General features: G+C 57.0%; 1 protein-coding gene across 3 annotated transcripts; it reads left to right on the top strand.

Annotated features, from left to right (window-relative positions):
- Positions 1-10767: 10767 nt before the first annotated feature.
- DEF8 (differentially expressed in FDCP 8 homolog) lies at positions 10768-18001 on the top strand. Of its 3 annotated transcripts, none has more exons than XM_065416612.1 (11): positions 10768-10888; positions 11763-11860; positions 12080-12229; positions 12583-12724; positions 13144-13308; positions 14074-14201; positions 14764-14877; positions 15206-15286; positions 16129-16269; positions 16786-16895; positions 17580-18001. In XM_065416612.1, the coding sequence occupies exons 1-11, from the start codon at positions 10774-10776 to the stop codon at positions 17680-17682; spliced, it is 1347 nt and encodes a 448-aa protein (XP_065272684.1). In that variant the 5' UTR covers positions 10768-10773; the 3' UTR covers positions 17683-18001. The 3 variants fall into 3 exon arrangements, with proteins under 3 accessions (XP_065272684.1, XP_065272682.1, XP_065272683.1); XM_065416610.1 differs by having other exon boundaries at positions 10774-10888; positions 12110-12229; XM_065416611.1 differs by having other exon boundaries at positions 10774-10888; positions 16180-16269.
- Positions 18002-21098: the final 3097 nt, after the last annotated feature.

The following is a 21098-nucleotide window of genomic DNA, read 5'->3' as shown; positions in this document are numbered from 1 at the left end:
ACGAGGTTACATCTGTTGTAAGACAGACACGGGGTTGCAACAAACAGGAAGGGGAAGGGCAGTGGGGAGAGGCTCTTTGGGGACCCAGCCTAGCTGGGCACTGGTTTTCAGGCTGAGTCAAAATGGGTTCTAATGACACACACAAACATGAGGGTTGAATGCTCCCCAGAGCTCTCCGGGCTGGCCCTGGCACGTGGCCACGTGCTGCAGACAGTACAATGGCAGCAGATCTCGAGGAAGGTTTGACAGAGGAGAAAGGAGAAGCTTTGGGGAGAGCATTCGGTGGACAAGGAGCAGCGGGCAGAAAGTGCCAGGGGCTGGCAGAAGTAGCCAAATGAGTGACAGAGGCTGGCACCACTGGTGTGGGAGAGGGATGCCAGGGGAGGATACCAGAGCAGGTGGGAAGGGAAGTGCCTTAAAGGAAAGGCCAAGAAATCTGGGTTATTTAATGCAATGAGGACAAGCGAGCCAGTGGGCGGAGCTGGGAGGTGTGTGTATGAGCAAGAGAGAGAGAGATGGTCAAAGCAGCGGGCCAGGAACGTGAGTCGGGCGTGGCCCTGAGGCTGTCAGGCACTTCAGAAGAATATTCATTAGCTTTGCGTTTCTCTAGTGCCGCTTCGCTGTTGACCTCAAAGTGTTTTACAGACCCAAAGTCAAGCCCACAATGCTCCCCTCGGTAGTATTGCCAGCCCTGCTTTACAGCTGTGCCGGGATTTTCCCAAGGCTGCCCAGTGAGTCAGTGGCAGAGCCTTGGAGAGAACCCAAATCTCCCAGTTCTGGGTCTTAACCATTAGCCTCTGATTCCTGTCATCCGGCTCCCCTGGAGAGATGGGGGCTGAGTGGGGAGACTGGACGAAGAGAAGCCTAAAGCTTGTCTGCCCAAGTGGCCTCTTCTTCTCCAGAAATCTCTATGCCCTCAAGCCTCCAGGAGCCCACTTTGCCAGCTGAAGCCTGACCGGGAACTGGCATGGGGTGAAGGAGGATCCAAGCCTGTTGTCTGTGTGCCTGGGCCAGGGCAAACAGGACCAAAGGAGACGTGGCCGTGCCTGGCAGGAAGCCGAGGAGTGTGATTACCTGGGGTTACTGCTACAAATCCACAGGCTTTTCCTTTGCTGCGAGGCTGCTCTCTATGGGATCTCTGGATTTCATGGGAGCAGTGGGGCCAGAGCTCAGAGCTTTACTCCTCCAAAGCACAACCCTAGGCTCTTGGCATTAAAGGAGAAACTTCATGTGCTGTTAACATATCTGGCCTATGAAACACACTTGAGCAGTTCTGATAATAATCAGTAGAGGGCAGCACTGCAATACACATGAGCCAGCTAATTGTAGCTGCAGGTGAGTGCAACCCAGTTAGACCCATGAATTTAAATATCCCCAAACAGATGAGCAGTATGAATTGGGAAGAGCCCAGCCCACATTTGGAAGGTCACAGCCACTCTCCCCCTCTGAACACACGGTCCTGCTGGTGAGATGGAGGAGTAGGCCAGGTCCTGAAAGGGCTAGGGGGACGGAGGAGCAGTGGAGAGAGATATTGATGGGGAAAGGAGGGAAAGAGAACGCAGAAGGGAAAAGGCAAGTCAGAAAAGAAAGAATCCCCCCAAGGAGAACTGGGGAGAGTGCTAGAAAGCAGCGCTAGGGATACTCAAGCGCTGGAACAGACTGGAGGAGAGGTGCCTGGGCAGAGACAGAGCCGAGGAAGAGAAAAGGGGGTGGAGGAAGGACCTGTGGGGCTAGATTGTCCAGTGCTCAGCACCTGACATGTCCAGCTGCTCTGCTGAGCCGTTCTGCTATTCCAGCCCTAGCTCCTGACCCCCAGGCTGCAGGTCTCCAGAGCAGCCCGTGGGATGGGCTAGGAATTGACCCCCTGCGGGGCGTCATGGTGGCTTCTAGCTACAGCACCAAAGCCCGCGGCCCACCCACCACATGGAGAGGCAGGAGATGCTGCCCCTGGGCCCGATCCCTCGCCAGGCTGGAGGGGGACAGCTCAGCGAGCGGAATCTGCCAGCTGGTACCGGCTCTACCAGGTGACTCAGGGCCTGATGCTGCTGGGCCATGGAGGGGCTCTCTGAGGACAGGGCAGGCTGCCAGGGCGCAGGAGAGGCCAGAGGGTCTGGACTCAGCTCCCCTGGGGCGCTGGGCAGGTGCACAGCAAGGCCGGGAGCCCTGGGTACCTTGTGCGCTGGGCCTGGCAGTCCTGCAGCTGTCCCCGCCCAGCCCAGCCAGAGGTGCTGGAACTAGGGGGCTGCCCTGCCGCACCCCCCGGCCTGAAGGGGTTTCCATCCTATGCAGGGGTAGTTAGTTCAGTGGCTCTCAGCCAGTGCTTTCCCCAGGAATTGAAATGGAGGGGGGGGGTTCGAATTTACAGGGGGGATGTCAGGGCCGATGAGATATATAAAAGAGATATGAATAAAGTAAATGTTTTGTTAGGATAATGTAAATTTAACATAAGGATAATGCAAGTTACACCAAAACACATAACAGGTCAAGATTTCTAAAAAATATATAATTTAAAAAAAAATGTATTTAATTTAAATTGACTTTTGAAAAGTAAGCCATCATGGGATAAGAGAGAAGGTCCTCTCATGGATCAGTAACTGCTTAAAAGATGGGAAACAAAGGGTAGGAATCAATTCTCAGTTTTCAGAATGGAGAGAGATAAATAGTGGTGTCCCTCAGGGGTCAGTACTGGGACCATTACTGTTCAACATACTCATAAATGATCTGGAAAAATGGGTAAACAGTGAGGTGGCAAAATTTGCAGATGATACAAAACTATTCAAGATAGTTAAGTCCCAGGCAGACTGTGAAGAGGTACAAGGTGACTGGCAGGACCAGCTCCAGGGTTTTTGCCACCCCAAGCGGCGGGGGGGGGGGGGGGGGGAGGGGGAAACAAAAAAACAAAACAAAACAAAAAAGCCGCGACCGCAATTGCGATCGTTGGCACTCCGGTGGTAGCTCCACCGCGCCCGCTTTCTTCTTCAGCGGGAATTCGGCAGCAGGTGCTTCCCTCCGAGAGGGACTCGCCGCCGAATTGCTGCCGAAGAGCCCGACGTGCCGCCCCTTCCCCTTGGCTGCCCTAAGCACCTGCTTGCTGGGCTGGTGCCTGGAGCCGGCCCTGGTGACTGGGCAACAAAATGGCAGATGAAATTCAATGTTGATAAATGCAAAGTAATGCACATTGGAAAACAATCTCAACTATACATACAAAATGAAGGAGTCTGAATTAGCTGTTAACACTCAAGAAAGAGATCTTGGAGTCATTGTGGATAGTTCTCTGAAAACATCCACTCAATGTGCAGCAGCAGTCAAAAAAGCGAACAGAATGTTGGGAATCATTAAGAAAGGGATAGATAATAAGACAGAAAATATCATATTGCCTCTATATAAATCCATGGTACGTGTACACCTTGAATACTGTCTGCAGATCTGGTCACCGCATCCCAAAAAAGATATATTGGAAATGGAAGAGGTACAGAGATGGGCAACTAAAATGATTAGGGGTATGAAACAGGAGGAGAAATTAAAATGACTGGGAATTTTCAGCTTAGAAAAGAGACGACTAAGGGGGGATATGATAGAGGTCTATAAAATCTTGACTGGTGTGAAGAAAGTGAATAAGGAAATGTTATTTGATCCTTCACATAACACAAGAACTAACAGTCACCCAATGAAATTAATAGGCAGCAGGTTTTAAAAAAACAAAAGGAAGTACTTCTTCACACAACATAAAGTCAACACGTGGAACTGTTTGTCAGGGGATGCTGTGAAGACCAAAACTATAACAGGATTAAAAAAAGAACTAGATAAATTCCTGGAGAATAGGTCCATCAGTGGCTATTAGCCAGGATGGGGAGGGATGCTCTGAGTGTCCCTAGCCTGTTTGCCAGAAGCTGGGAATGGGCAACAGGGGATGGATCACTTGATGATTACCTGTTCAGTTCATTCCCTCTGAAGCACCTGGCCTTGACCACTGTCGGAAGACAGGATACTGGGCTATATGGACCATTGGTCTGACCCAGTATGACCATTCTTATGTAAAAATTAATTATAATAATAAAAATGTTTAGTACAGAAACTCCCCAACATAATGACCTCTCAAGATAGCAACGATGTGAGATAACAACCTTGGCAAATAATGCGTTTTAAAAATCTTGGCCTACTAGGAAACATATTTATATAAGTTTCCATTCCCAGTCACAAATCTAGCATTCTGGAGCAAAGTCACTAAAATATACTCCAACAAACAAATGTTTATTTAACGTGCCCCTCACTTTTCCCTCCACCACACCCCGCTCACCGGGGTTGTCCTTGGTCAGTGGAGACTCAGAGTTCAGAGGTGCTTTCACGTGAGTTCACCTCCCAGGTGGGGGGCAAGAAGGCACCTTGCTCGTTCCTCCAGCTGCTCACTGTTTGCTCTGGCCATGGCTGTTCGTCGTTGCACCGTTCACTCCATCGCTCTGTTGCCAATGGCCCTGCGCAGTCACCTTCTGCTGCCACCTGCCACTGTGACCTCTGCGAGTTGGTCTCTTGAGGTTCCACCAGCTCTCAGTGATTTCAGCTGAGCTCTCAGGGGGGGAACCTCGCTGCTAGTGCAGGCTGGGCCCTCTCTTCCACAGAAACACTGTCCCACAGCAGGACTAAGCACTTAGACCTGATTATCAGTGATTTCAGCTGCAGTGGTCACTTAACAGAACAAAAGACTATCTATGGAGCCTAATCAGCTCTGTCTTTAAACAGTGGAGAGGGGCAGGTCCCCACCCTCTCTCTTGATGCCCCCAATCAGCACAGGCTAAGTACAGTTCTACTGCCCTTTACTCATACAATAAGAGCAACAACATTTCATCCCTCCCCCCCGCATTCAAGTGATATGTAACCCAACCCCAGCCAAAATCTATCACTTGGGCAACACAGCTCTGTTTGCTGGGTACCTAGGCAGATTAGGTGTGAATGTAAATACAATCTGGTCCTGAAGCCTTTCCCCCCAGCCCCCAGCTCATCACTAGGTGTCAGGGAGAGCTCCTTTAGACTTCGCTTACAAATCATCATTTGAAATTATTAGGTTGGCCAACGTCACCGAAATGAATGCACTGACATTGTCATAAAAAACAACAGCTGTATAAGGAAGCTAGTCTATGTTCATACTTTTCAAATCTATTATACTTTTTCAGATACACGTATTTTATTATACACTGTATATGCTTTTAAAGTGTGTATTAATGTTTCAATTTCAATTCAAATTTCCAAACAGTCACTAAATTGGCATGTTTCAGAGTAGCAGCCGTGTTAGTCTGTATCCGCAAAAAGAACAGGAGTACTTGTGGCACCTTAGAGACTAACACATTTATTTGAGCATAAGCTTTCGTGGGCTACAGCCCACTTCATCGGATGCATAGAATGGAACATATAGTGAGGAGATATATATACATACAGAGAACATGAAAAGGTGGGAGTTGCCATACCAACTCTAAGAGGCTAATTAATTAAGATGAGCTATTGTCAGCAGGAGAAAAAAACCTTTGTAGTGATAATCAAGATGGCCCATTCCAGACAGTTGACAAGAAGGTGTGAGGATACTTAACATGGGGAAATACATTCAATGTGTGTAATGGCTCAGCCATTCCCAGTCTCTATTTAAGCCTAAATTGATTGTATCTAGTTTGCATATTAATTCAAGTTCAGCAGTTTCTCCTTGGAGTCTGTTTTTGAAGCTTTTCTGTTGCAAAATTGCCACCTTTAAATCTGTTACTGAATGACCAGAGAGGTTGAAGCGTTCTCCTACTGGTTTTTGAATATTATGATTCCTGATGTCAGATTTGTGTCCATTTATTCTTTTGCGTAGAGACTGTCCGGTTTGGCCAATGTACTTGGCAGAGGGGCATTGCTGGCACATGATGGCATATATCACATTGGTAGATGTGCAGGTGAACGAGCCCCTGATGGTATGGCTGATGTGATTAGGTCCTATGATGGTGTCACTTGAATAGATATGTGGACAGAGTTGGCAGCGGGCTTTGTTGCAAGGATAGGTTCCTGGGTCAGTGTTTTTGTTCAGTGGTGTGTGGTTGCTGGTGAGTATTTGCTTCAGGTTGGGGGGGCTGTCTGTAAGCGAGGACTGGCCTGTCTCCCAAGTTCTGTGAGAGTGAGGGATCGTCCTTTAGGATAGGTTGTAGACCTTTGATGATGCGCTGGAGAGGTTTTAGTTGGGGGCTGAAGGTGACGGCTAGTGGCGTTCTGTTACTTTCTTTGTTGGGCCTGTCTTGTTGTAGGTGACTTCTGGGTACTCTTCTGGCTCTGTCAATCTGTTTTTTCACTTCAGCAGGTGGGTATTGTAGTTTTAAGAATGATTGATAGAGATCCTGTAGGTGTTTGTCTCTGTCTGAGGAATTGGAGCAAATGCGGTTGTATCTTAGAGCTTGGCTGTAGACAATGGATCGTGTGGTGTGTCCTGGATGGAAGCTGGAGGCATGTAGGTAAGTGTAGCGGTCAGTAGGTTTCCGGTATAGGGTGGTGTTTATGTGACCATCGCTGATTAGTACAGTAGTGTCCAGGAAATGGACCGCTTGTGTGGACTGGTCCAGGCTGAGGTTGATAGTGGGATGGAAATTGTTGAAATCATGTTGGAATTCTTCAAGGGCTTCTTTTCCATGGGTCCAGATGATGATGTCCTCAATGTAGCGTAAGTAGAGTAGGTGCGTTGGGGACAAGAGCTGAGGAAGCGTTGTTCTAAGTCAGCCATAAAGATGTTGGCATACTGTGGGGCCATGCGGGTACCCATAGCAGTGCCGCTGACTTGAAGGTATACATTGTCCCCAAATGTGAAACAGTTGTGGGTGAGGACAAAGTCACAAAGTTCAGCCACCAGGTTTGGCATGTAACTAGTTCACAAAACTGGGGGGGTGTTGGGGAAATCCAGGGGGGGTGTAGGGAAATCACTGCTCTCCGCACCCCCGGGACACACGGTTCCAGCCCTGGGGGCGCTCGGCGGCTGCTGGGACTCGGACCTTGGCCAGGACTGCTGGCCAGGGGGGCCTTGCCGGGCGGGGGGTCCCCGCGAGGGAAGCCCGAGCCGCTGGCTGGGCCCGCCCCCCCCGCGCTGGCTCTGCTGGGGCGGGGCAGCGGCTGGGGCGCGCGGTCCGCCCGGCCTGCGGGGGCAGCAGCGGCCCCTCCGCCGCCTTCTGCGGCTGCGCCCCCAGCGCCCGAGCTCGCTACAATGTAGCAGGGGCAGCTGGGGTGCGCTGCGGACCCGGCGGGCCGGGCGGACCCTGCGCTGCGGACCCGGCGGGCCATGAGCAGGTGAGGGCCGAGCCGAGCCTGGCCCCGCCGGCAGCGGAGCGGAGCGGGCTGTGTCCGGGCGGGGTCCCCAGGGCGGTGCCCCCTGCCCGTCCCACCCGGAGCTGCGGGGTCCCGTCCCCCCGGCCGAGGTTGGGGGGTCGCCTCCAGCCCCCTCACCCCCAGTGCTGCAGCCTCCCAAACGTGGGGTCTTCTGTGGCGGCTCGGGCCGAGCCTGGCCCTGGAACAGCTCGGGAGCGGTCGCTGCTGTCCCCTGGGGCTGCCGGGGGTTTGGGGACCTGCAGCGTGTTCAAGGCCCACTTGTCACTTTCCTGCGTGGAAGAGGCGCGCGTGGCTCTAGCCTCGGGATCAGCCCCCCTGACCCCGAGAAACCGGCCAGGGAGGGGTTCTGCCGAATGCCCCAGGCCCAGGCATCCTTCCAGCCGCCTGCCCCCAAACTAGGACAGCAGGGAATGTGAGGGGCTGCGCTGTGCCCCCGATCAGAGGGCCACAGGTGGGGCGTTCTGGGGTGCCCATCACCATGGCATTTAGGCACCAGGTTCTGCAATATTTCTAGGCCACTGCAGAAATCTGCATCCTGCCCCTAGCTCTGGGCGGGTGACGCTTGGTGAGTCCCTTTCCCCTCTCTGGTCTCCCATCTATAAAACGCCCTTTCTCATAGCAGGTTGTAGAGCATTCTTGCTGTGGGTGCAATGTTCTTGTGCTGTGAAGCCCTATATAAACACTGAGCATGTTTATCATCCCACTCTGGCCATGGGAGCTCCGGGGGCAGGTGGGAGGGAGGGGCAGTAACTTGGTGGTGGTTTTAGTTGGGTGTGCGGATAGCACCACAGCTCCAGTTTTGTCACAGCAGCACAGCGATCCTTTTAAAAATCCCACACAGGAAACTGTCAAAACCCGACTACATTCACTGTGAGTAAAGAGCCCAGCACAGCATTGAAATCCCACCCTGGCTACCAACCAGGCTTTGAGTGACAATTGGCTTTAGGCGCCACTGTTGATGTTTTTCAAGAGCGTCTATTGAAGGGCCTACAATGCTTTATTTGGGGCCTAAATCTAGCTGGTGTGTGCATTGGAACGGAGCTGCCTAGTCACTAGGGTGGGACTGCAACTTCAAAACACACCTGTTGTAAACCAAGTTCCTTCCCCGTGCTGCTAATGAAGTGTGGATTTTTGAAAGTGGAAGTAGGCAAATAATGTATCCCTGCCCTTAGCAAGGTTCTGCTTCCTCTGTGCTCATCTCTGGCATTGCACAATGAAACTCCGTCTCCCTCGGGTCTGGGTGCTGATTTGTTTGGGTGTCGATGCCAGGGGAATGGTTTAGAAAAATAACTGCTCACTCTCGAGTTTTGAATAGAGACACGTGTTTCTGTGTGCGTCATGGGTTTGGGAAACGCTCGTGTGTGGCTGTCTCTGTTTGTTTACAGCATTACAATTGGAGGCCAGACTGATCCTGACAGTCTCTCTTCATTAAATGAGATCAGAAATGGTTTCTGGAAATTAAGCAGCTATTTCAACATAACTTCAGGGAAAGCAGTTTTCCTGCATTTAAATTTCCCTTTTGGATGTCAGGCTAATTCAGGAGAACTAGGAAGTGAAGCTGATCACTCTAGAATTGTTGTCGAATGGTCAGACAGTTCACTCGGTAAAGAGCATTATTAGGATCGGAGTGCCAGCAGTGTGCTCGGCTCGATACAGACCAGTAGGGAAACATCCACAGCTACGCTGGACAAACCTCTTGAAAGAAAAAACTCCCTGGCAGGAACACGCATCCTTCTGTTTCTGGACACGAGGACAAACGGAAACCCCAAAGTTGTACCGCTCATAACGATGTCAGTTTAGTTAATCAGTGCAGTTGCTAGTCTGCTTATACTGTTACAGCTTATTCCCCCTCCCATATGGGACTAGCTATCCCGGTAAGCACGTTACACTAGTAGAACTGAGCCCACATGAGGGGTTGTACCCGTATGACTGTATCTGTACAAATCACCCCCTACGGTGTGTAATGCAGGGGCTGCGTAGGGGCTGCACTGTGGCTGACTGTTCCGTATTTGTCCACCATGAACCTCTCTGTGGTGCGTCTGGTACTGAATGAGGCGGGCCGCTCAGAGTCAGCTTGGCCATTCCCTACACGCGGCTTGTCTTCACTAGCCATAAAGAGCCTGCGCGTAGCTCGGGTGAGCTGATGTGAGGTAAACCCTGAAGACGAGGCAGTTGGAAGTCTTCGCGTGAGGTAGCCGGTAGAGAGAGCTGGCTGGGGGGCACCAAGGGTAGCGATGGAATATGGGGCTGAGCCCCATTGGTGTGTGTGCCTTACAGGGGTGCCCTGTATCCCGTCCGGGGCATGCAGGACCCCGGGGTGGTGGGTGCCTTTCCCATGGTGTCTATGCAGCACGTAACACAAGAGCTCTCTGGATTTTTCACATGTCTCGGGGGTGGCAGTGGTGAGGTGAGAGATTGCACGGTCTTCCTGTGCAGCACGCTGAGATGTTAACAACGCTCCCCAGCTGTGTCCAATTGTAATTGCGTTGCTAGGTTAAGACCCTCCCGGAACACCAGAAGCCAGTGCTTGTCCGAGAAGATGCTCAAGGACGTGTCTCTTCAAAAACGTGGCGTTTTTCTGTGTGACTAAGGGCTTGTCTGCAGCGTGGACGCTCGCTCCAGCCGCTGTCGGCAGGGTCAGTCCACCTCCCCGAGAGGCAGGAGCTAGGTCGATGGAAGAATTCTTCTGTCAGCCCAGCACTCTCCGCGCCGGGGCCTTCCTCGGCGTAGCTTTGTCGCGCGGGGGGTGGATTTTTTCCGCCTGAGAGGTCGACCCGGCGACATCAGTCTTTGGAGTGTAGACCTGGCCGTCAGAGGAAGCCTGACTGTGTGGGGAGAGCACTGGACTGGGACTTAGGAGTGGGGTTTAATTCTTGGCCTGTGGGACCCTGGCCCAGTCACTTCATGTCTCTGTGCCTCAGTTCCCCACCTGTAACCATGTCTGTCTGCTCCTCAGGGCAGGGGCCCTTGCTAGGTGTATGTCCTGTGTCTAGCGCAATGAGTACTGTCAGCACACGTTTGTAGAGTGCCATTGGTAGTAGTAACTCCAGGTGGCCGGAGCTGGGGCGCGTGCTGTAATGATGGGGTGCCACGTGCCGGGCTCTCAGGTGTCTGGCTGACTTGGTTGGAAGCTGTTCTGGCGACACAGGCAGGTGGAGAGACTGGTTTTTCTACCTCCTCCGCTGTGGAGCACAAACCCCGCAGAGTGTGTGAGCGGCGTGGGGTGATACTGCTCGTAGTGGCTGGGAAAAATGATCCATCGATTCCAGTTTTAAGTGGAAGCTGCCTGGGCCGGGCTGGGCTGTGGGAGGGAAGGATCAGGCATTACCAGCTCTAGCCTGTTCCAGTGTCACAGGCCGAGAGGGGTGAGCTCCTGGGGCAGGTGCCGTGCCCTGGCGCAGGCTCCCCTCACCTCTGCGTGGTCCGGCAGGTTGGCCTGCTATGGAATGTGATGAGAAGCTGGTCCGGTTCCGACAGGCCCACCTCAACCCCTTCAACAAGCAGCCGGGGCAAGGCCAGCATGACCAGGAGGCTGGGGACGACCTTTCTTGTCGAGGTTAGTGTGGGGTTCCCTCGCCCATGCTGGGGGCAGGGGACGGCTGTCTACCCGCTGCTGGGGAGCAGGCAGTGACCAGGGGCTGGCGCTGGCCAAGGGAGCTCCGAGAGCCACAACCAAAGGGGTGGGGGCCCCCTCTGACCCCAGTCCTCCCCCACCGGGTCCCTGCAAGCCAATTTCCTGCCCAGTCCCTGGGCTGCCAGAGACCTAAGTGCCATTGTCTGGGAGGCTTCCCCCACACCCTGGAGGTGCGGGGGGAGGACACTAGATTCTCCCAGCATAAGGGGCTTGCAGACTCCCAGAAAGGCAGCCGGGGCTCTAGGGTCTCCTGGTTCGAACCCCGGCTCGTCCACCCGCTGGCTGCGTGGCCAGGGGACTCGTGCCTGGAAGCTGTGAAGCTCTGAGCAGGGGCAGATCTTGCACATGCCGCAGCTGGTCACTCTTTGGGGCAGGGAGGCTGCGAAGTGAGACGGGAAAGCGCTTTCCCAGCATGTCTGGGTGCTGAGCGTGGGGGCTGTGTGGGGGAGGGGTGAGTGGGCATCTCCGAACCCACCCGTGTCCTGCTGTGGGGTGTTCAGTTGGGAAGGTCTGTGCAGGGGCAGCTCTCGAGTGACCCCTCTCCTGTGTCCCCAGGATTTGGGGTGTGCTCCTGGGAGGGGCCGCTAAGTGCTGCTGGTCCTGGGGCCTGGTGCCCAGAGCCGCCCCATGCCCAGTGCCCCTCACCATTCAGTGCTGTGGGGATTCCAGGGGCACCGGTGCCCATGTTCTGCAGGGGGTGAGCCTGGCACTTGCCCTGCAGCTGGGCAGAGACCATCTCGGGGGTAGTGGTGGGGGGTGTCTCCCTTCTCTCTCCATATGTCTCTGCTTGTTGCAGACTCGCTGCTGGGGCTGTCCCACGGGGACCCCGGGTTCCAGTGCTCGGAGCGCGTGATGGACTTGGGGCTGGCGGAGGACCACTTCTCCCGCCCTGTGGTGAGTGACTGCGCGGGGGGTGGCTGGGGCACACGAGTCTCCCGGGGGCGGCTGGGTGAAGGTTGGGGCTGGCAGGTGTCTGGAGGAGCTGTGGTGAGGCGTTGATTGGCCCAGCAGGGGCAGCCTGGGAAGTCTCTGTGCCCAGGGTGGGGAAGGGCACCGTGCCTGGGCCCAGCGGGGCAGCGCTGCTCACCGCCGTTGCCCGTCTCTTGCCTGCAGGGCTTGTTCCTGGCCTCCGACATCCAGCAGCTGCGGCAGGCGATCGAGGAGTGCAAGCAGGTGATCCTGGAGCTCCCTGAGCACTCGGAGAGGCAGAAAGACGCTGTGGTGAGGCTCATCCACCTGCGCCTGAAACTCCAGGAGCTGAAGGTGTGGCACGGGGGCTTGGCACGAGGGCTGGGCACGGGGTGGGGGCTGCGGCCGGCTAGTGGCTCTGCTGGCTGAGGCCTCGGCGGTGTGGGCACAGAGCAGCCCACCCAGGTAGCAAAGGGCAGGATCCCCCGCTCTGTGCCAGGTGCCTAGGCCTTCCTGCTGACTTGCCAACGAGGGCCCAGGCAGCGCTGAGCAGGATTCTGAGGTTCCGCAGCCCGGGCAGGGAGCGGGGGCCCCACCCCGGGGTGTTGGCAGCGGTGCCCGCAGGAGGCAATGGCCTGGCTCTCGGTGCAAAGGAGGCGAATGTCTCCCAGGCTCAGCCCCGCTCTGGCCGTCTGTCTGTGCTGCAGGACCCCAGCGAAGACGAGCCCAACATCCGGGTGCTCCTGGAACATCGCTTCTACAAGGAGAAGAGTAAGAGCGTCAAGCAGACGTGTGACAAGTGCAACGCCATCATCTGGGGCCTGATTCAGACCTGGTACACCTGCACAGGTGAGCACCAGCCCTGCCAAGGCAGCACCTCCCTGCTCCCCAGCCCTGGGGCAGGACGAAGGCTTGTTCTCCTTCCCGGCGGCGCTGATCCCCTGGAGCTCAGCCAAAGCTGCAGGGCAGACGGGAGGCGGCAGAGCCCCCGGGCTGGGCGGGTGCCTCTGCCGGTCACCTGGGTCCTGCCGCAGACAGGAGTGCAGATCCCTGATGGCATAAATGCCCAGTCGCTTCTCCGCTGCCACCCGCTCTGCTCTGAGCCTTTCCCTGCCATGCGGGATGGCCTGTCTCCTGCAGGGCTGGGCCAGTTCTGAGTGTCGTGAGAGTGTTGGCAAGGGGCCTGGGTGCTCCCCAGCCGGGTCAGGCTGAAGCAAGGGGAAGGCCGGGCGGGTGACTCCTGGGTCTCTGTGCCATGTCTTCCCCAGGGTGTTACTATCGCTGTCACAGCAAGTGCCTGAACCTCATCACGAAGCCCTGCGTGAGGTCCAAGGTCAGCCACCAGGCCGAGTACGAGCTGAGCATCTGCCCCGAGACAGGCCTGGACAGCCAGGATTACCGCTGTGCGGAGTGCCGGGCGCCCATCTCCCTCCGTAAGTGCCACCCGTGCGGGAGGGGACGCTGGGGCTGAGGTGTGACCGGGGATAGCCGTTAACCCTCACAGTTACCAGACTGCGTGCGCTGGGACCGGAGCCCACGCCCCGGAGACCTTCCCGCTCATCTGAAGCAGAGCTCCGTTAGCAGGAGGGGGGCGATCCCTGTGGCCAACATGTCAGTGGGGTCACCCTGGCGTGTGTGTGAGCAGGCTGGAGCACAGAGCACGGAGGGAGCCGGGCTCGGCTGGGATTAGATCTCGGGAGTTCCTGGCTCCCAGGCCTGTGCTCAGCCCACTCTCGGCATCCCTGGGGTGGGGGTTCTGCAGGGGTGTGGCCGGAGGTTGCTCTGGGTATATGGAGTGCAGGGAGCATGGGCTGAGCACAGGGAGTGGGAGGAGATGACAGCAGAGATACGGGCAGAGGCCTTGGCATCAGGACACGTGGAGTCTGGTCCTGGCCCTGCCCTGACTCACCGTGCGCTCATGGGTGAGTCACTTCCCCTCTCCGAGCCTCAGTTTCCCAAGTGCAGAACAGGGCCAGTGACATTCGCCCAGCCTCCCCGAGCACAGGGCTTGGCACACGCTTGAAGTGTTGGGAGGCTCTGCAGCCTTACGGCTAAGGGGAGCAGCAGGCACTGCCCTGGCGGGTGAGAGCAGAGACCCCTGCTGGTTCTGGAATGGGTTGGGACAGGGGACCTGGCAGGGCTGGGGCCCTGGGGCTGTTCCTGGCATGATGGGGCTGACGGCCCCGTGTCCAATGCAGGGGGTGTGCCCAGCGAGGCCAGGCAGTGCGACTACACCGGCCTGTACTACTGCGGAAACTGCCACTGGAACGACCTGGCCATCATCCCGGCCCGCGTCATCCACAACTGGGACTTCGAACCCCGCAAGGTGAGCAGGCCGGGGCGGGGGGACGGGCCCGTGGGCAGGGCAGGAGGTGACGCTAGGGGACACTGAGGTTCAGCTACCCTGGGCTGAGCCAGGGCACAGGCTGGGGGGTGGGACACGGAGCCTTTCACCCTTGGCCAGCGGCGTCCGCTCCAGCCCCGGCTGGCGGAGACCGAAGCTAGTTCCTGTCTGCACCTGGTGGCCCTGTGATGTGAGCCCGGGGCCTGCAGGGCTCATTTAAAGACGGGATCAGCCCTAGGAGCTGGTTCCCTGCGAGAGATGGGGTCCGTGTACGGCGCAGGAGTCGGGCTGGCTTTCTCAGATGCGTCAGCACAGCAGGGCCCTGGCCCTTCCCCTTCCCGGAGTGGGCTGCAGACCCCCTCCCAGGCCCTACCAGAACAGCTGGTCAGTATGGAGGGGCCGCGCCCAGCAGCTCCCCTACGCCCCTCTGTGCTAATCATGGGGACCTGCAGGGCCCCTCCCCGAACCATGTGCTGTTATTTACCCCTGGGGTGGCAGCGGGGGCCCCCGGTTAATAACAGGGCGCTCTGTTCTCCGGGCCCAGGTCTCCCGCTGCAGCATGCGTTACCTTGCCCTGATGGTGTCGCGGCCGGTGCTCAAGCTGCGGGAAATCAACCCCCTTCTCTTTAACTACGTGGAGGAGCTGGTGGAGATCCGGGTAAGTACCTGCGTCCGCTTGGGGCTCGTGCCCCTGGTTCTAAGGGCTGGGGTCCCGTCCCCAGACTGGCTTGTGAGCGTGTGGGGGAGTTCCATGGGGCTTCCAGCTCTGGGCTGGGCCGGGAGCAGCTCCCAGGCATGCCCCCTTCGCTCTGTGTTGTACGTGCTCACCCGACTTCTCACCCCTAGACACTGGGGCCAGGGGGCAGATTATCCCACACCTGCTACTGCAGGGCCCTTACGCTTCCCTGGGAGGGGTCCGGTCGCTGTTGGACAGGATGCTGGGCTCGCTGGGCAGGCCCTGTTTCCTGAGCCCCGTCTCCCTGCAGAAGCTGCGCCAGGATATCCTGCTCATGAAGCCCTACTTCATCACCTGCAAAGAGGCCATGGAGGCTCGTCTGCTGCTTCAGGTGCGGGGGTGTCTGCACGGGGAGGGGCTGCTGTGCGAGCGAGTGTGCTGGGATGGGGAGGGAGCTGAACCCCTGAGCGCATGAAGCCGTTTGTGCTCCTCCCCAGCAGGGTACAGATCTTCCACCTGTGCCCAGCTGGTGGAACGGGCCATGACTGGGCAGCTCCAGCCCAGAAGGTGACACCTGAGGGGCGTGGCACTGCCCACCTGCTGGGGGTGAGAGATCCGTTAATCCATCCCTGTCGGGATCAGCTCCACCTTGTGGTTTCCTGAGGGTAGAGGAGCTGTGGGGTCAGCGTCACACGGGCCAAGCCCAGAATCCACGGACGCGATTCTCCCAGCCCCGAACCTCTGGTGCCTGTGGCTGCTGCGGAGACCCCTCTCTGTCGTGCTCCCGTGTGGGGATCTGCGACCCCCCGAGGCGGCGCACAGCAGCGGGTTACGTGGACTCTCTCCGGGACAGGAGCCATGTGCAGGGGGAGGACGAGGGAGGCTGTGGAGGAGGGGGCTGGGTCCGATGGCCGTCGCTAGCCCAGGCAATGGTCTGGGTGGCCTGTAACTCAATCACCCTGTGTCCTCGGAACGTCAGCTCCCGTAGCTGCCTGCCCTGAGCCCCGGAAGACTCGTTGGGCTGCTGGGGACGAGCCCCGGGCCGGGGAGGAAGGGCACGTTGAACCCCAGTGCGTGATGATGGATCAGCCACAGGGTAAAGTGGAGAGCTCTTGGCCAGGGCTTAGTTGGACTCTGCTCCCTGTCTAAGCCCCAGCTGGGGAAGGCCCCTTGGCAGGTGGGGGCAGGCAGGTGGCTGGGGAGCGTCGTGGTCTGACGATTCTTCCCCTGCAGCTACAGGACCGGCAGCACTTCGTGGAGAACGACGAGATGTACTCACTGCAGGACCTGGTCGACATCCAGGCTGGGCGCCTCAGCTGCTCCTTAACGGAGATCCACACCCTCTTTGCCAAGCACATCAAGCTGGACTGCGAGGTGGGGCTGGGGGGCTGACCCATCCCCTGGGGATCAGCTGTCTGAGGGGCCGGAAACACCCACTCCAGCCTGGCCTCCCTGGATGTTTGCAAAGTCTCTAATTTCTGCATCTTCGTTGCTAGACAAATGCTTGTGTCTAAACCCCTCCCCTAGCAAACGGGAGGTGGGGGGCCAGGCCCTGCCCTCCCCCAGTAACAACCCTAGGACGACAGAGCTGGTGGGGAGCAGGCGTGCAGTGGGAGGAATTCCTCCTTTTGAGTCAGGGCTGCGTGGGGGGAGGCGCCATTGCCACTGCCCTGGTGTATTTGAGCCCCCGCAGGTAGCGGAGGTGGGGATGGGGCACACAGGACTGGGGGAGCAGGGCCTGGAAGCACTCGGCCCCAGGGCTCTGATACCCCAGTGTGCAATCTGCTGGAGCCAGCAGCTCCATGGGGGGGCCTGGATCCCAGCACTGGTGGGGAGGGGGAAGGGCCCACGCACTGCACAGGGCTCAGCAATCTTCACCCTTGTCTCCAGCGGTGCCAGGCGAAGGGCTTTGTGTGTGAGCTCTGCAAAGAAGGGGACGTGCTCTTCCCATTCGACAGCCACACGTCGGTGTGCACGGACTGCTCTGCTGTCTTCCACAGGTGGGTGGGGAGGAGCCTGGGGCCGCATGTCAGCCCCCATGGCGTCCTGTGCCAGCCCCAGCTGGGAGCATGGGGCCCGAGCAGGGAGAGCTCTGTGCTGGGGGAGCCCCAAGATATGCAGGACTGCGAAATGAGCCGGACGCGGAGCCAGATCCCACGGTGCCCATAGGTGGCACTGCAAGGAACCGGCACTGGGCTGACCCTGCCCCTGGCCTAACCTGGCACTGGCCCCTGGGGAGGTGAAGCTGCTGGCTGAGATCCTGCTCTCTGCTGGGCAGTGCCTGGGATGCTGCCCGTGCACTTGGCTCAGCGGTGACCGTGGCTGGCCAGTCTGTTCACGTGCAGTTGGGTGAAGCGGGTCCCGAGTGTGGCACCTTGGACCTCTCCAGTGCTGGGGTGGGCTGGGGCTGGGCTGGGCTGCCTGGAGGAGCTGGCTTGCTCCCTGGCATGCTGCCCTCTCCTGTGGGTCTGCACCTGTCTGCTGGCTCATGTGCTGCTGCAGCCACGCTCTCTGTAAGGGCACTGCGGGTGGCTCCCAGAGCTGGGGGGGCACTGGCTGTGAATTCTAGGGGGCATGCAGCTCCTTGCCAGCAGAAGCGCCCGGCGAGGCTGCAGGGCTGGCCTGAGCCCCACGCTCCTGACGGCAGGGCCAATGGGAGTAACCTTCCTCCTCCTCGCTTCCAGGGACTGCTACTATGACAACTCAACGACGTGCCCCAGGTGTGCCCGGCTCAGCCTGAGGAAGCAGTCGCTCTTCCGAGGCCCCAGTGCGGAGGAGCAGGCCTAGGGTCCCCCAGTGCCCCCCCGACCTTGGCACCAAAGAACATTGGAGAGAACTGGGCGTTCCAGAGGGGCGCAGCTGCAGCGCTGGGGCTGCAAGATCTGAACTAGCCGCCACCGGGGGCGGACCCCGGGCCAGGGAGCGAGATGTCGCACAGGCCCGAAGGAGTGCTTTGCCCTGGGACTCTGGGACCAGCCCAGCACGTTGCCTGTTGCTGGGAGGCAGCTCAGCAGGTTCTGAACCCAGCTATGAGAACTCCTGTGCTGGGGGGTGTGTGTAATGGGGTGGCAGGAGTTGCTGGGGGGCTCTCGCTGTCCCAGCCGGCCCCTGCTTTACGCAGGGTGTTTGGGTGGAAGAGAGAGCACCAGGGCCTCCCACCCCCTCCCTCACTACTGCCTCTTGCCTCACCCGTCTTGCTGCTGCTGTTACTGGGATACACTGGTGGGGGGCTAGGAGCTAGCTGGGGTCCGTCTCCCCATGCTGCAATCCCACCTTCCCACTGCAGGGCAGACGTTGGGTTTTCAGCAAGCAGAACCAAGGACTCAAGGCTGCTGGGCCCGGCCAGGGAGGGGCGCAGGTTTTGGGCAGTGACCGTGATGGAGCTCTGGGGGGTAGCTACGGGATGAGCACTAATCCTTTTAGTCTTCCTTTTTCTACAGCTGAGGGAGCAGGGCTGCGGGCTCTGTGCAGGGCCGAGCCCCTCCGTCCCAGGGGAAGTGGGAACTAGCAGGCTTTGTTCTAATCGCTTTTCCTCTTGTCGGTTCCGCCCCAGCCGGTCTGTGGGGCTCTCGCACCACCGGGGGAGGGGCTGTGTACGAAATGCCCTGGATAGCAAGTGAAACACACACTACCTGTTTGTAACCCGATTTCCCAGAGGACGTGTTTCAGCTGCTGGGCCACTTCCACTCCCTTTGGATAAGGGACTTGCTTCTAGTCCCAGTGCTAAGGGCTGGCTGAAGCCAGCAGAGGCCCTGAGCTATTGCTTAGAGCTGGAGTCCAATCAAAGGGGGTTGGAATGGAAACACCACCTCTGCTGAATGGGGTGTGGGCAGTCAGACCCCTCTGGGAACCGAGATGGGCCAAAGGTAGCACCCCCCCCCCCTGAGCCAATGTAGTGTGTGGGGGGCCATTATTGCCAGATCCCAACTGCCTCTGACCTCTTCCTCTGCTTGGATCATAGTGTTTGCTATTAGCAAACGCTGGGATTGTTACTGGGCTTCTGTTAACCCCCGCGCTCAGTTTTCACGTGCTCATTTCATTTCTTTCTCAGTAGTTCTCCTCGGATGAAACTTCTCCTACCCCCTGACCGCATCCCGCCCCCAGGACTGTTACACATTGAAACCCTCCCACTTCACACTGGCATGAACTCAGCCTCTGGTTCCCCTTTGCAGTGCGGATGTTGCATACTCTGGGTTTGGTGTAGTTGTCATGGCCTAAGCCCTTAAACTCTAACTCCCTTTTCGGGGGTTTGTAACTTTCACCTGCTAGGCTAAAACGTCCCCGTCCTGGGCTCTGACCAGAGGCGAGCGCTTGGAGAAAGGGTCCGTGACAGCAGCTCTGCCTCTCCGGAGAAAGCTGGCCCTTGTCTCTTAGTGAAAACGAACCACCACGTGTCTGGGATGCTCCTCAAAAAGTGAGCTGCTGCCTCAACCTTCTCTTAATGGTTTTATGTTTAATGGCTAGTCCGCCAGGGCGGGTGTGCAACAATGCGTGAACACTAACGTGAGCACTTTAATTTCTGTACAGACATGTATGTTGGTTCTATTTGAGTAGAAATAACAAACCTTGCTACAGAATCATTGTTTACCCTGTAAGTCCCTGACTTTTTCTTGGTTTCTAGAAACACTTTGTTTGCCTGTGTGGGTGAGAGATTCAGATGGCAGGCTCCAGGCAGGCAGGGGGGAGGATCGTTGTGAAGCTGGGGTGAGGCGGTGGTTGTTTTTTTAAGTTTAGTTCCTAATCTTGCAATGACAAAGTCTTAAGAAGAAAGCGTTCTCCCGGCCCCCCACCCCCCAGTTCAGAGGGCAGGACTAGCAGCGCAAGTGTGTTTTACACCCCTGCCCAGTCACCAGAGCCTAGGCATGGAAGAGCACTTGCTGAACCTGCTGTTCCACACGCTTGCAGAAGCCTGACAAGCAGCATATGCCACAGGTGTGGCCACATGTGCTAGCCTGTGGCAGGATGGGCAGTCCTGAGGGAAGGGTGCAATTCCCACTTTCCAGGCAGTATCGTGTATAACCCGACTGCCATACGTTTATCAAACCCAGCGCTGTTGCACCTGTGGCAAGAGACAGTCTAGGCCCCTAGGCCAGCTGCTCCATGGCCTTTATTAAATGCATCTTGGAAAGAGTGACTGCAGCAGCTGCCGCGTTGCACCTGAGCCCCAGACAGATCACTGTAATTGTCTGTGTGTGTATTGTTACCAGACCCTCGGAGTCTGTAACTTCAGGAGTGCTTCGAGTAGCATAAACAATGGGAAAGATACCACAGACAGAACGGATGGCATGATCCTTGCCTGTATCTGGAAGGGAAAAGACAGGGGAAGTGGCTATGTCTGCATGGCAGCTGGGAGTGTATCTCCTAGGCCGACTAGACAGATACAGCTGGTTCTGCTTGAGCTACCGGGCTAAAAATAGCTGTGTGAATGTTGTGGCATGAGCTAGCCACGTGAGGACAACCCATCTGCCCTCTTTGCAGCTCTGAGCTCGTGGGGCTGGCAACCTTTGGCACCCAGCCCATCAGGGTAAAGCCGCTGGTGGGCCGGGCCGGTTTCTTTATCTGGAGCATCCGCAGGCATGGAGCTCCCACAGGCCGCGATTCGCCGTTCCTAGCCAACGGGGGGTGCAGGAAGCGGTGTGGGCTGAGGGACTGCTTCCCACAGCTCCCATTGGCCAGGAATGGCAAACCACAGCCCGCGGGAGCTGCGGGGCTCCGTGCATGCGGATGCTCCAGATAGACAAACCAGCCCGCCAGTGATTTTACCCTGGCGGGCTGGGTGCCAAAGGTTGCCGACCCCTGAGCTAGGCCATGCCACACTGGCCACACTACTATCTTTAGCAGGTAGCTCAACCAGAGCTAGTGTGTGTCTGTCTGTCCAGCATGGGAGGCACGTTTCTAGCTACATTGTGAACATCCCCTCTTACAGTGCAGTCTGATTCCTTGCCATGCCTGCCCTCCTGTCAAAGGGGTCACTTCATAATGAGAACAAAACTGTTTAGCTGACACAGCTGCCCTGTAACCTGCACAGTGAGGACAGAACCAGGACCAAAAGTTTGCAGTTTGCAAAGTGTGAATGACAAAAACAAAACCTCTGGGGAAGTTTCCCTGTGGTTACACCACAACTTGGTGGCTGTAGCAAGGGGGAGGAATGGGGGATAGTAGCACAGGAATCTAACGTACAATGGAATTGATTCAATAAACCA

The sequence above is a fragment of the Emys orbicularis genome, chromosome 14 (genome assembly GCF_028017835.1).
Source record: "Emys orbicularis isolate rEmyOrb1 chromosome 14, rEmyOrb1.hap1, whole genome shotgun sequence".
NCBI lineage: Eukaryota > Metazoa > Chordata > Testudines > Emydidae > Emys > Emys orbicularis.
The sequence above is the reverse complement of the archived record's forward strand: the minus strand, read 5'-3'. Positions and strand labels throughout refer to the sequence as shown.